This window comes from Phasianus colchicus, chromosome 12 (assembly GCF_987193195.1).
Source record: "Phasianus colchicus chromosome 12, bPhaCol1.hap1.1, whole genome shotgun sequence".
In the NCBI taxonomy this organism is placed as follows: Eukaryota; Metazoa; Chordata; class Aves; order Galliformes; family Phasianidae; genus Phasianus; species Phasianus colchicus.
This window is the reverse complement of record NC_143447.1, coordinates 3,452,616-3,464,989: the sequence shown is the minus strand read 5'-3', so window position 1 is coordinate 3,464,989 and position 12,374 is coordinate 3,452,616. Positions and strand designations below refer to the sequence as shown.

The following is a 12,374-nucleotide window of genomic DNA, read 5'->3' as shown; positions in this document are numbered from 1 at the left end:
TGAAAGTTCCCTGAAAGGCTGCCTAACAGCCAAGGCACACCATCACTCAGTAGCACAGCCTAATTCAAGCAATTGTCGGCATTCTGCCTGCTTGCTGTTGCCTCGAGCACTGCAGCTGGTAGAAGCTACTTCCTATAGGAAAGGGAGAAATCCTCTTTTGACACGCAGAATGGATCTAACTTAGCATTTAAAGAAAGTCCTAGCAAGTTCACCTCAATATACAGAAGGATGCACACGTTTAAATCTACATGTAATACTGCAAGGAGGGTCTCACAAGCTTAGATCAAAATCTGTTCAGCCAAGTATCTTGTCTTCGACACTAAATCCACAAAATATTTCTCCTAAATAATCTTAATGCCTGGGGGGTCAGAGGCTGCCAAACCAGCAGCAGCTTTGCATGAAATAGCCCCCAGTGGAGCTTTCTTGTATCTTGTTCTTAAAACCCTAAAACATGTTAGCAGCTGCTGAGTCTTATAGCAAAGCAATGCACTTTTTCCCATTAAGGGCCTCTTTTAGTGTTCCTTTCTAACCTGCCCTACCGCATTTGTCATGCTAGATGAGACATTCCTAACAGAGGCAGTTTAGCATCTTGTCAGTGGGGTTTCTTGAGGCATGTCTGTACTGGTATGCTGCAGTCCCACTCCTTTTGGGCCTTACAAACACACTGAGCAGCGTAACATCATCAAAGGAAGGAAAAAACTGGCTGCTTCTTTCAGGTAATCACTGGGTGTCCCAGCACAGCTGCAGATGCATGCTGTATGCAGAGAATATGGGTGACTTGGGAGTGAAAGGCCTGGAGGAGAGCAAGTACCTGGAGGCATTGCCATGGGATCTCCGTGCAGATGTAACACTGGAGTGGGTCAGACCTGGGAGGGGACAGGGCAGTCCCTGAGGAGTGAGCAAGGTGTGGGGACCACAGCAGAGTGATGGATGCTGCCCTGAAATAGGCCTCATCTGTTGGAGCTCAGGGCTAAAGGAGAGAACAACAGAATCACAGAACTGTAGGGGCTGGAAGGGACCTCTAGAGGTCATTGAGTCCAACCCTCACAGCAGGCATTCAAACGTCTTCATTTCTACTTGTTGTTAAGTTTAAAGCCCTGGTAACCCACTTTTTTTTTAGCTTGTATACAGAGACACACACACATGTATATGAATCAATATTTCATAGTCTCTAATTATTAAATTAAAATTATGAAAAGGATGATTACAAAGCTACAGCCCTACTTTCTCAGCAAAGGCCAGGTTACACCCATAGCCAATGAGGGAGGGGGACCTACACATTACAGTGCTTAAACTGCCATATATTTCTGTAGTCTCCATATCCTGTGCTGCACACATGGGACAGGATGCACAGAAAGTGGGATTTTCAGCTAAATTATAAACAGGGACCAAATCTGCAGTGTTTTGACACTCAATAGATAACTCTCAGCAGAGCTCACGCCTTTGAGAGGAAACATCCTGCAAGGTGACTGGGAATTTCTGTGCAACAGCTTTGGGCAACTCTTCAGCAGAAAAATATGAGAAAAAAAAATATACTACAGAGCCCAGTTTTCAGGCACGTCCTCTGCTTCAGCTGAAACAGAGCCTCTGGGAACTCGTCTCCTCTGTAAAGCAACTGATGTAAACACGCAGGAGCTGGTTAAATTCTGCCCAGTCTGACAACAGCTATATTTGTCATTTGCCCTGCTTGTCTCTTCTTATGTATATGATTTCCTCTGCTTTTCTTTCCTTCTTTTCCACTAACATCTCTTTCAGACCCCGGGAAAGGGCAGTTCCTTCAAGCTTGTTCCTGCTCTGCCCTTCTCTGCAATTTCAGAGAACACAAGGTGAGGGCATCTGTAACAAAATGCCAGGCTGCTGCTTCCTGTGTATAAATATAGGGTGTTTGTCATGTAATACACAGAAACATCTGTACTGTTCTCACAAAGCAAGCATTTCTGAACCGAAGCTAAAAATCATTTTGGAAGGTCACACTCTTCTATTGTTAGATACTTTCCAATTGAATGTTTTGAAGCTGCACGGGGTTTATACACTCACGTGTGTTTTGAACTTTCAGGATGCTGCAAAAACAAATCCAAGCATCTGCATGAAAGACCTAAATCTCTGCTCAGTTCTTATTAAACCCAGGCTAGATAAGTTCACCAGTGTCGAGGGCAAGTGGTTTTGAGCTATGCTGCTCTATTCCCAGGAGATGAGGAAATTTAGTTCTGTGTTAAAGTACCTAAGTTGTTTTGATGTTTTTAATCCAATGGTTTGAATGCCATAGATAATCCTGGAGACATAAGTGTTCTGGTTTGCTCCCTTGTCCCAGCAAAGCCTGGTGTGATTAGTGCAGAAACCAGCCCTGAGAATGATGCAACCCCATTTCCAGTCAGCTTGGGGCTGCTTCTATTTCTGACACACATGTGAAAGTACTCAATTAAGTAGCAGATGCAAAACATGCACACAGACACCGCAGCACTAGAGTGTTTGGTGTTGTTTTCACAAAAGATAAGCTCCATCCAAGCCAACACAGAGCTCAGTCCTGGCTGGCAGGACTCACAGCAGTGCCTTGCTGTAACTAACTCAGACAGACTGACTCCTGGGCTGCAGGGGACAGAGCAAAGTGCTGCCTGTACCTTTCCCCCTCCACAGGTGGCTTAGCCATCACACCCAGCTGACCTGCACACAAGTCTTTCCAGTTGCACTGAGTGGCTTTGCATTTCTGCTTGTAACTCCTCAGAGAACAAGTAAACACCTAGGCAAAAATGAGTTCCTTGCTTGCACCACATCTCACTAACTGATGTCAGATAGGGTTCCTGCGTGCAGTACTCTGCTACGTGCCTACCTAGGACTCAGGAGGGACTTGTCTTCCTGCCTAAAAACAAACTGCCACCCTCTGCATATACACCCAGTGCAGAGAGTCTGAGTACAAAGCAATGGAGAGCAGATGCTTCTGCATTTGTTTCTCCACACCTTGCTACCACAAAAAGATGTGTCAATAATGTCACATTGGGTCTACCCTACGCGGTGGGAGGAAGTAGAGATGTTAACTGTGGCCTCAGTGGGGACTGGCAGCACGTTGGCTTCAGAAACACTTTGTCAGAAACTAAGCTAAGCTACCAGGGGCAGAGCTGGAACAGGACTGCTGGAAACTGCTCTGTGAAGTTCATCTGGCAGAGGCTTCTCCCAGCTTCAGAAGGAATGTTAAAAATGTTACCCTAAGAACAGCACAGAAATGAAACCTTACAGAAAAGAAAATGATCTTGTTTTAAAGGAAGGCGGAGTTATTTTCCATTTCTATTCACCAAGCAGAGATTAAAAAAGAAAAAGAAAAAAAAAAGAAAGGAAATTTAAAAAGAGCTGTGGTTTTCCGGTTAGAAGAGCCTTCCTGTGTCAAAACGTAAAGGGACTCTATGAATTACTCAGAACAGTCTCCATTTGAGGGAGGAGGCAAAATACAGAAAAAACCCACCCAAACCACCGAGCCTGCAGTGGCACAAAAAAGCAGTGAACATATCTGCGTGCAGAGCAGTGTCACCACAGCTCAGCTACCTGCGTCTCTCGTGCCATCGATTCAGCCTCCCATGGCTGTGAAGAAGGCAGCAGAGCCCCATCTGCAGCACACTACCTGCAGCCCCAGCATCCTATTCCACAGATGCTTGTGGGCAGTGTCCAAGAGAGCACGGATTGCCAGGTACATTTGGGAAGTCCACTTTGGAAAGTGTTTTGAAATCTACGGAGCAAGAATAGTAAAACAAAGAGGTTCTTGTATGAGTTTCTACTCTCTGTACCCTGCCTTGGCTCCCCGGCTCCTCTGAAAGCCCTGCCAGCCTCCTCCTCCCTTTCCACTTGAAAAAACAAGCACCGAAAAGCGCCTCTTTCGCAACAGCATCTCCATTCCTCTGCGGTCGAGTAAGGAGATCCTGCAGCAAAATAAGAACGTTTCAGCCGCTAGATGGCAAAAATCACCAGGAGTTGCTACAGACTGGCTGCTGCTCTGGCTCTGTCTTTACCTATCATAGCAGATTCAGGGGAAATCCTGTCTGTATCTGAAACTCGGTTTAACAAATGCAATCTTTAAGGCTTCCCCTTGGATGTTTAACAAACATGCACGGTGAATTCGTGTAAATTCACTGTGACACCTGCAGGAGCCTACATGCAGGGATGCCCAAAGCAAAGGCTGTGTTGTCTGTGTCAAGCTGAAGTGCTTGGAATTGCCAAAGAAACACCAGAAGTGAGAAATTAAAGAAAGAGGAGAAGAGGCAAACTGCAGCTTTTCTCGAATTATTTTCAACCCCTAGGTTTTCCAGTTTGGTCAGAGAGATGCTACAACAGACTGCCACAGTGCTAAGCAGCATCACATCCTGAAAGGAGAAGACACTGTGTACAAGTATCCCTAAGAGTGACACACCTTCATTTTCAATGCTTTGGAATAAAGCCCTTCTTGATCTTATACAATAGTCACACCAACGCAGATGGGATGGGTAATAAGTAGTATATATACCCTGTGTATAGATACTATACACACAGGAGGGCCATCTAAATTAAAATTCTCGTGTGTTTCTGCTACATGAAGTGCTGCCACTAAACCCTTCAAAGCACTGAAATGATGTATTTCACTGATACAATCAGAGCACCTAGCAGCAAAAGCTCACCTATGGAATTGCTGCTGCAGCCAGCACAGCCCTGCAGCCCATAATGGAGTCATAAAGGAGTACCTGCTGGTTCTGTGGGTCAAGATGTGATTTACTTACCTTCCTGCACACCTAACTAGGCACAGGGACATATCTGCTACCCCTTCAGGCCCCATAAGGATAAGGGATCTGATTGACTGATTTCAGAAAAAGAATTATAAAAATAAGGAAGGAAATGGCTTAATCTATTCCAATCTACCTGCAGATTGTGGCCTTAACCTAAGTAGCAGCTGGGGAACTGGCTGCATCTCAGGCCATGAGTGAGAGACAAGAGCTTTCTGAATTAGCAATTAAATACTGTGCATGAGGCAGGTATCTCTCCAGCTCATAGCCAGATGCATTATTGTCCCAGAAGACAGATTAATGCTTACAGAGAGCCAGCAAAAATAAGAAAAGCTTCATGTGTAGCTTAAGATCACTGACTGCTCTGGTAGCTGTAATGCCTGGAAACAACGACAGAAAAGCAACAAACTGCTTTTGTCCTTGATATGTACTGAGGATGAGTTGTTTTTCAGTATGCATTACAGCAACTCTGTCAGTCTTGGTACAACCTGAATCACCGACGCTGATGAAAAGATCTCTGGGAAAAACAGATGAACACAGCACATAAATTAGTATGTGTGGTGTGCAAGTGCCCTCTGTTCTTACAATTTCAGTATTTACTCATTTCTGGGATGATGCTGCTAGCACATTCTCCACCTCCCACTGGAAAGTCCACACTTAAAGCTAATTTTATTTCATGTGTATGTTTAATTTTTCAAAATAATCCATTGGAGGTTTTAAGTAGGGAAAAAAAGCTAATTCAGCTGCGGATATCCAACTTGTTACTTGATCTAGACCTTTTAATTAAAAGGATTTGGAATGAATCCTTTTTTTTCCCCTTTCTGTTGAGAAAATTGTTTCAAGTTCCACGCTAGAATCATTTTATGCAAAGCAGGGTACAGAAGGAAAAGTGAGCGAAGCTTCAAAATGATTAAATATTATTGGGATAACTAGTGACACAAACTAGATTGATTTTACCATACATACGTCCTTGAGAAGATGCTGCAGGGACCCAACATGAATACTCATGTTTACTTGTTGAAAGCAAAGATTTGGAAATGGATCGCAGGGCAGTTACTGCTGAGGACAGATCCACTCTTTCCCATCACCTGAGCACTTTACTTATGCCTGACCATGTGGTATTGCAGGTTATGGTTAGGTAAAAGATGTCCATCTTAAATTAACCCATTCGTATCCTCCATGTGTCTCCTAAGTCTCCTGGAACAGGCCAAGAGATGCAGGATTTCCCTGTCCATCTGCACATGGCTGAGAAGACACATGCGTCCTCTTCTGGGCTCCCCTAATAGCTGTGGTTCAGCCAAGGAGATCTTGGAGAGTTTTTGCCCATCTGAGGAAGTCAAGAACTCTCTGCAGAACATTTTCCCTCAGGGAACCATAGAGCCTGGGGCCTAGAAGAATTGATTTCTGAGTCTGAAAAACCTCCAAATCACAGCGTAATATTGGCTTCTGTGCATGCAGACACCCTTCCAGCCAGGAGCTGATCATTACATTGAAAGTGACTCTCACAAACGGTGCTCTTTCCTTTCCCATTGCCCCTCTGCTGATCTTCACACTGCCTCCTTAAAAATGACTTTGGATTGCAAAAAGCCAGGACAACAAGAGAACTATAATCACCCCTTCACATCCTCCTGCAACACTACGCTGCCTCAGCTGTGCACCTCCATCCGGGTGAGCAGCATCACATCAGTGTTCGCTCCTCTCCGGACTGTACATCACAGCCCAGTGCCAAGGGCTGATTTTACAGCACGGCACATTCATGCTGGGAACATCAGCTCCCTCGGCTCTCTGCGCTGCATTTCCTAAAGGCGAGCGAGCTGCACCACGCGGGGGTGCTAGGAAGGCACAGCAGGGAGGCTGCTGCTCCAGCTGCAAGGGTGAGCAAGGAGGAAGCGTTCACCGTGCTGCACTTACCACGAAGGGTGGGGTTGCTTTCTCTGCAGTTTAGTGCTCCGAAGCCCAATTTCCCTTGACTGCCTTTATTTCACTCACTTGACTTGCATCCTTGGGAAGGTGGGTGAACAGAACGTTTGCAGTTACAAATACAGATTAAAAACATAGGGCGAGCGTAAGGAGTTCTGCAATTCCTTGCTTCATGGAGCATTTTATTGCATTTCATATGGTAACAGGTTGATGTTTTTTCGTCTCTTAGCATGGTCAATTTTTATTGCAAGGCTGTTAAGAGCTTTATGTCTTTGTGGATCTTTTGGCTGGGAGGGAAAGTTTTGCCTCTAGATTCCCATCCTTAGAACCTCTGCTAATGAAGCGCTCTTGTTTTTATCTCCCAGCACACTGAAGGCAGCATTCGAGAAGCTCAAGCAACGTAAGTATTTGTATCTTGCTTTGTGACCCAGGTTCAGGCAGACACACTGTGTTGGCACCCTCTGGGCTCTTCCATCCTCTCCCTCTTATATTGTTAACCTTTCCATCTCAGTCTGTTCCTCTATCGAGCGTGGAGGGTGGGGGGAAAGCACATTCACTCACTCACATCCTCCTCCAAGTCTGGGCACTGAACCCAGCCCCCAGAGGCACAGAAAACAGCTTTCTCCTCAAGTTATTTTTGCCCAAATCAAGCTGCAAAATACCAGCTCTGCTCCTTCCTCCACAAGACACTGACATCCACATGCATCCATAGGATGCTTCCTAAAGGCGCCCAGGGCAGAGTTAAAACCTTTCACACTGTCATAGCCAATAGGACAGTGTTATCTGGGTATTGGTGCCTGCTGTTCAGATAACAAAAGCACTCTTTCAGAAGCAGCTGGTGAATTAAGGTACTTTTAGAGCCTGGAAGGGGGAAGCTCAACGGTTTTGGAAAGTGCAGGGCTCCATTTCAGAGCCACCAAAGCTGACAAATGCAGAGAAGCTGCCAGCCACTTCAAACAGCATCAGTCAGATGGTCTGAAATGCAATCCAGCTTAGCTGACCCTTGGAAATTCTCAGCTTGCAAGCTCCCCTGCTGACATTTGTGCAAGGCTGGAGGCAAGTGGCAAGCAGCTCCCATAAGCACAGAGAATGTAGGGGAGGGCAGGAGTCCAGAGGGACAATGGAGGTCCTCCCCCAGCACCACAACACCTGTGGCTGGAGTAAATGGGGCTAGGAAGAAACGCAGGAAGATCCTACACTTGCTAAAGCTGCTCTGAGCAGGTGCTCCAATTCTGCAGCAAGGGGTCTCACCCACATCACATGCGAGCAATGAAAGGACCTTCAGTAGGCCCTATTCAGGCTGTGAGCACCCTCTTCAATGTCAAACCCCTCATGTTTCTACATGTACTTCTTTGCTGAAGGCTGCTCTGTTTGGAGCAAGCTGTACGCAGCAGCCAGATCTTAGAAATATCTCCTGAAAAATGTGATTTTACCTCTAAAGTCCTTTCCACTGACAGCACATGAATTCTGATCTGCTTTAGAAATTGAAAGTGTTGGAAACTCTCATATCCAGCTGGCAGGAATGCTGAAGGATGAACTGAAAGGAATAGAGGAGTTCCGAGAAAGGCAGAAGGAGCAAAGGAAAAAGGTGAGGAACCAGCCAATCTTTGATACAGATTGGATCAGCGGCCCATTCTGTTGGCCTATCTTCAGCTGTAGGCTGAATACTGCAAAAGATAATGAAATGTGCCCAGTGTGCCCTTCTCTCTCCACACACTAGACTGTGGAAGAAAGCCTCTTTCTAATCCCAGCTAGAAATTAAGTAATGCTCTGAACTCCGGAGACAGAGGCTTTAGTCACTTTTACTACCTCTGCTGTAACTGCTGATGCTATTCTTATTCATGTAAGAACTTAATCCATCCTTTACTCTTTTTTATATCCTTGCTAATTGCATTGCTTTGGCATGATCCTGCATGATCTCTAACATGCACTAAAATAAAGAGATAACATAAGCATCTGAAATCACAGAAGAAAAATGATTGTTAAGCAGAATGCAGCACATACGCCGGATACTTAGAACAGCACCAAGTTGATGCTGTGCAGTAAAATTCAGAGAACATTCAAAGCTATGTCATGCTCTGTGGTCTCATTTGGCTCCAAATCCCCAGAGGAAAAAAAAAAAAGCTCTCAATGGAGACAAGTGGTCACTCTTACACCTCTGGATCCATGGGCTTGGAGACAAAGAGCTGACATCACTGAAAACAGTGATTGAGGGAACAGTATAATCAAATACCCTGAGCTTGGACAATTTCAAGCAAAGGTAAATGTGTACGAGCAATGTCCAATGCAGCAACATTCTCATGTCTACAACCCAGACACACACTCTGAATATGAGGGGGTAAAACCAGTGCTGCTACTGAGATTTGATGCGCACAGCAAAGACAGCGTGCACCCAGCCATCAGCGTTTGTCTCCCTTGCCCCCACCTCATCACCAGGATCTGCAAAGAGAGAGGCTTTTTCCTGCTGAAAACAATAAGCTTGGAACTCAAATGGAAACTGTTATAAGGGCTTGGAAAAAAAATGGTCAAAACTCGTTTGGAGTCTTGAGACCCATTGTAAGATGTTTCCTCCTTCAGCACGTGGCTGTGAGGAAGTCAACCTCAGACATATTGGAAGGTGTCAGCATTTTTGGAGATCTCACATAACGCTGTTCTGTGCTTGTGCTGGATCTGCTGCAGCTGCCATCAGGACTGTGCTATGAGCCTGATGTCAGTCACGCTTCTGGGTGACCCCAGAGGGAGTTTTGCTTGAGCAGAATGTAAAGATCAAAGGACCAGAAGTCCCACTGAAGAAACCCATGCCCTGCCAAATAGGAGCATATCTCACGGTCACACAAGGCTGGGCATAACAGAATTAAAGCTATAAAAGAAAATCCAGCACCGTCTTTCCAATGCTGACCAGATTATGTTGTGGAAATCAAATTGCATAGAGCATAAATTTGCCAGAAGCAACGATATATAAATTACACAGGAACCGTTTGAGTTCAAAATGGACAATTACTCCTGGTCACAAGGGTGAGGCTGTGGTTTGGTCTGCAAAGATGGGAGATGGAGCTCTTGGAGCAGCAATGAGCTCTGCTAGCAGAGCTGATGGGCACTGATAGGTGTTCCTATTTAATCTCCTTAAGGTTAAAAAAAAAAAAAAAAGGAAGGGTGAGGGAGGGAGCAAATGAAGACCTACATCCTCTCTGCTATTAGTGGAAAGCATTGAAGCAGAATTATCTTGGATTATTTTTTTTTTTTAACCTGATACACTGATGCTCTGTGTCACTGAGAAGCCTGTCAGTTGCAAAAGCAGAGTGAAGTCATTTTTTGCACAGGCACGTGGCTTGTAGAGAGACACTGCCAATGCCTTTCCTGATCCTACCAGCAGGCAAAGGGGAAAAGTCCAGAGAAATGCTCACACTCCCATGTGTTTCTTACAGTACGAGTCTGCAATGGAGCGCATGCAAAAGAACAAGTTGTCCCAGTATAAGAAAGCAATGGAGGTAAGAAGGAGGTTTTCTGCAGATTCTTCAATGCAAACTCACTCCAGCTTGAGACTGTACCACATGAAGAAAGGTCAGGAATGTGTATATGTGTGTTCTAATGGCACAGGAGTGTGAGGATGGGATTCCTGGCAGGAGGGTGCTAATCTTCCCTGCATCACCCACTGAAGTCTCCCAGATCACTCAGAAAGCTAAATGTGGAATTAGCATCAACCCAAACAGTTCAGATAGGATTTGATTCTTTCTAGACAAGGATAATTATAGGAGAAAACATTATTTTCCTGCCTACAAAAATAACTTTAAATAATTGAGCCTTGTAAGCAGAAGGAAACCTTTCCAGCAGGGAGGTTTGCAGGTACAGGAACTGCAACAGCTGGGTTTGGTTTCCAATGGGCAACTGCCTCTAAAGAAGAGCAGTTGCAGATCTGCCAGTGCTACTGCTGGAATTGTACTATTTGAGTTTACATGCAGCATCGTTCTAAGTGAAACTCTAAGAAGGGAGTTCTTCTGGTGCAAATAAAGATACCTTTTGCTTCTGAAAACTCTACTGAGACTGCTGCCTATGTGGGCTTGGTTCTGTCTCACAGCTTGGAGTGCTGGGTCAGCCACCTGGCAATTCAAGGCAGGCTATGGAAATGACAACCCGTCCTCACTGGCACATTAGCTGTAACTTGGTATCTCTGCACTGGATGCACCAACAGTGCCTGTGCTGCATCTGTGCTGTACACCCTTGGCAGTGACCACATGGGCAGGGAGCTGGCAGCACTTACACAGAGCAAAGACATTCAGGGCTATAAGAAAGGGGTCTGATTCACACTGCTCACCTCTCTGCTACAAATTTCAGTGCTATTTTTAATAAGCATCTCTTCTTGGTGTCACGGGGAATTCTCTCCTTGGCCAAAACTTGAGTGCTGATTTGTTCCCCCAGACTGCAGATGAGTAATTCCAGCTTCTAGGAGCTTTGAGACAGCCCAGCCTTCTTCCCTAACCCAAAGCCTCACATGTGATTTCATTTCAATTGCATACAGTCAAAGAAGAGCTATGAACAGAAGTGCAAGGAGGCGGATGAGGCTGAGCAGTCCTTCGAACGGATGAGCGCTTCAGGCAACCAGAAGCAAACAGAAAAGGTACCTTAGACAGACAGACCTATTCAGCAGATGCTTAAAAGAGAGAAAGCTGTTCTTCCTTTTCCCAGGTTCAACATTCCACAAGATGCCAGGGGTTGCTTTCCCTTTTAATTAACCCATTAGAATCAAAACGGGAAGAAGTACCTTCCCAAGGAGGCCTTCCTTCACCACTCAGTTGGACTTGCCATCCCTGATCTTGTCCTGTGGTGGGCCAAGGGAGGGACTGAGTTATCCCATTAGTTTCCTTTATCCCAGGCTGTGACCTAACTGCTTTATAAATCCTGAGAGCAATCTGAATGAGATTTTTCTCCAAAATCATTCATAAGAAAGAAGCAAGTCAGATGTATGTCACGCAGCTAGCTTCGCCTTTTGGTTGCTTACATTTAGTAGGCATAGTATCTTACATTAAAATGCATCTTTTTCTCTACATTTTTTCTCCTTATGCTTAGTTTAATTTCATCTAAATTTACAAACTCAAAAATAAATCATTGGAAATTAAGGCACTGCTGTCCTTCATTGCATCTTCTGATACTTGCAGCTGACAATTCGCTAACTTTTAATGGGAACATTTTACAGTGGAACAGATGGAGAAAACAAAATAAACGAACTCCCTTTGGCTCGATAAAATAAGTGCAGTGTAAGCAAAAAGGATCAAAAATCATCTCGAGGAGCAGGGGGAAGGAGACTCTAAAAACTGCATCAGAAGTTTACATTTTATTTCTCTCGCTCCCTAATCTTTGATGAATTAAATCCTTCCAGCTTTGCCAAAAAGGGGGGGGGTTGAAATCCTGGCCCTACTGAAATCACACCAGAACTCTTAGTAACTTCAGTGGCATCAAAATCCGACCCAGCTCCTTTCACACTGAGGAATCCCAGGGCACTTTCTTGCCATTATTTCCACACACGCCAGCACAATTGAAATGCACAGAGGCATCTCACAAGAAATGCCAGCTGTTTAATTCTGCTCAGCACTTGCAAACAATTTGGGCCAGGAAGAAAATAAGAATGAAGCTGATGTTTCCAGTTTACTACATATTTTCCAGCCAGCTGTGAGGAGGAATATGGTCACGAGAACCCCTACCTGAGCATTGCTTTGAAGG

At 44.9% G+C, this 12,374-nt stretch overlaps 1 protein-coding gene across 2 annotated transcripts in view; it reads left to right on the top strand.

The window, feature by feature from the left end:
- Nucleotides 1-12,374, top strand: part of PSTPIP1 (proline-serine-threonine phosphatase interacting protein 1) — a 46,500-nt gene that overhangs the window by 19,278 nt on the left and 14,848 nt on the right. For both annotated transcript variants that reach the window (XM_031616348.2, XM_090148677.1), the window contains exons 4-7: nucleotides 7,025-7,059; nucleotides 8,141-8,247; nucleotides 10,085-10,147; nucleotides 11,176-11,274. In XM_031616348.2, coding sequence (XP_031472208.1) covers nucleotides 7,025-7,059; nucleotides 8,141-8,247; nucleotides 10,085-10,147; nucleotides 11,176-11,274 — 304 coding nt within the window. The remainder of the gene's footprint in view (nucleotides 1-7,024; nucleotides 7,060-8,140; nucleotides 8,248-10,084; nucleotides 10,148-11,175; nucleotides 11,275-12,374) is intronic.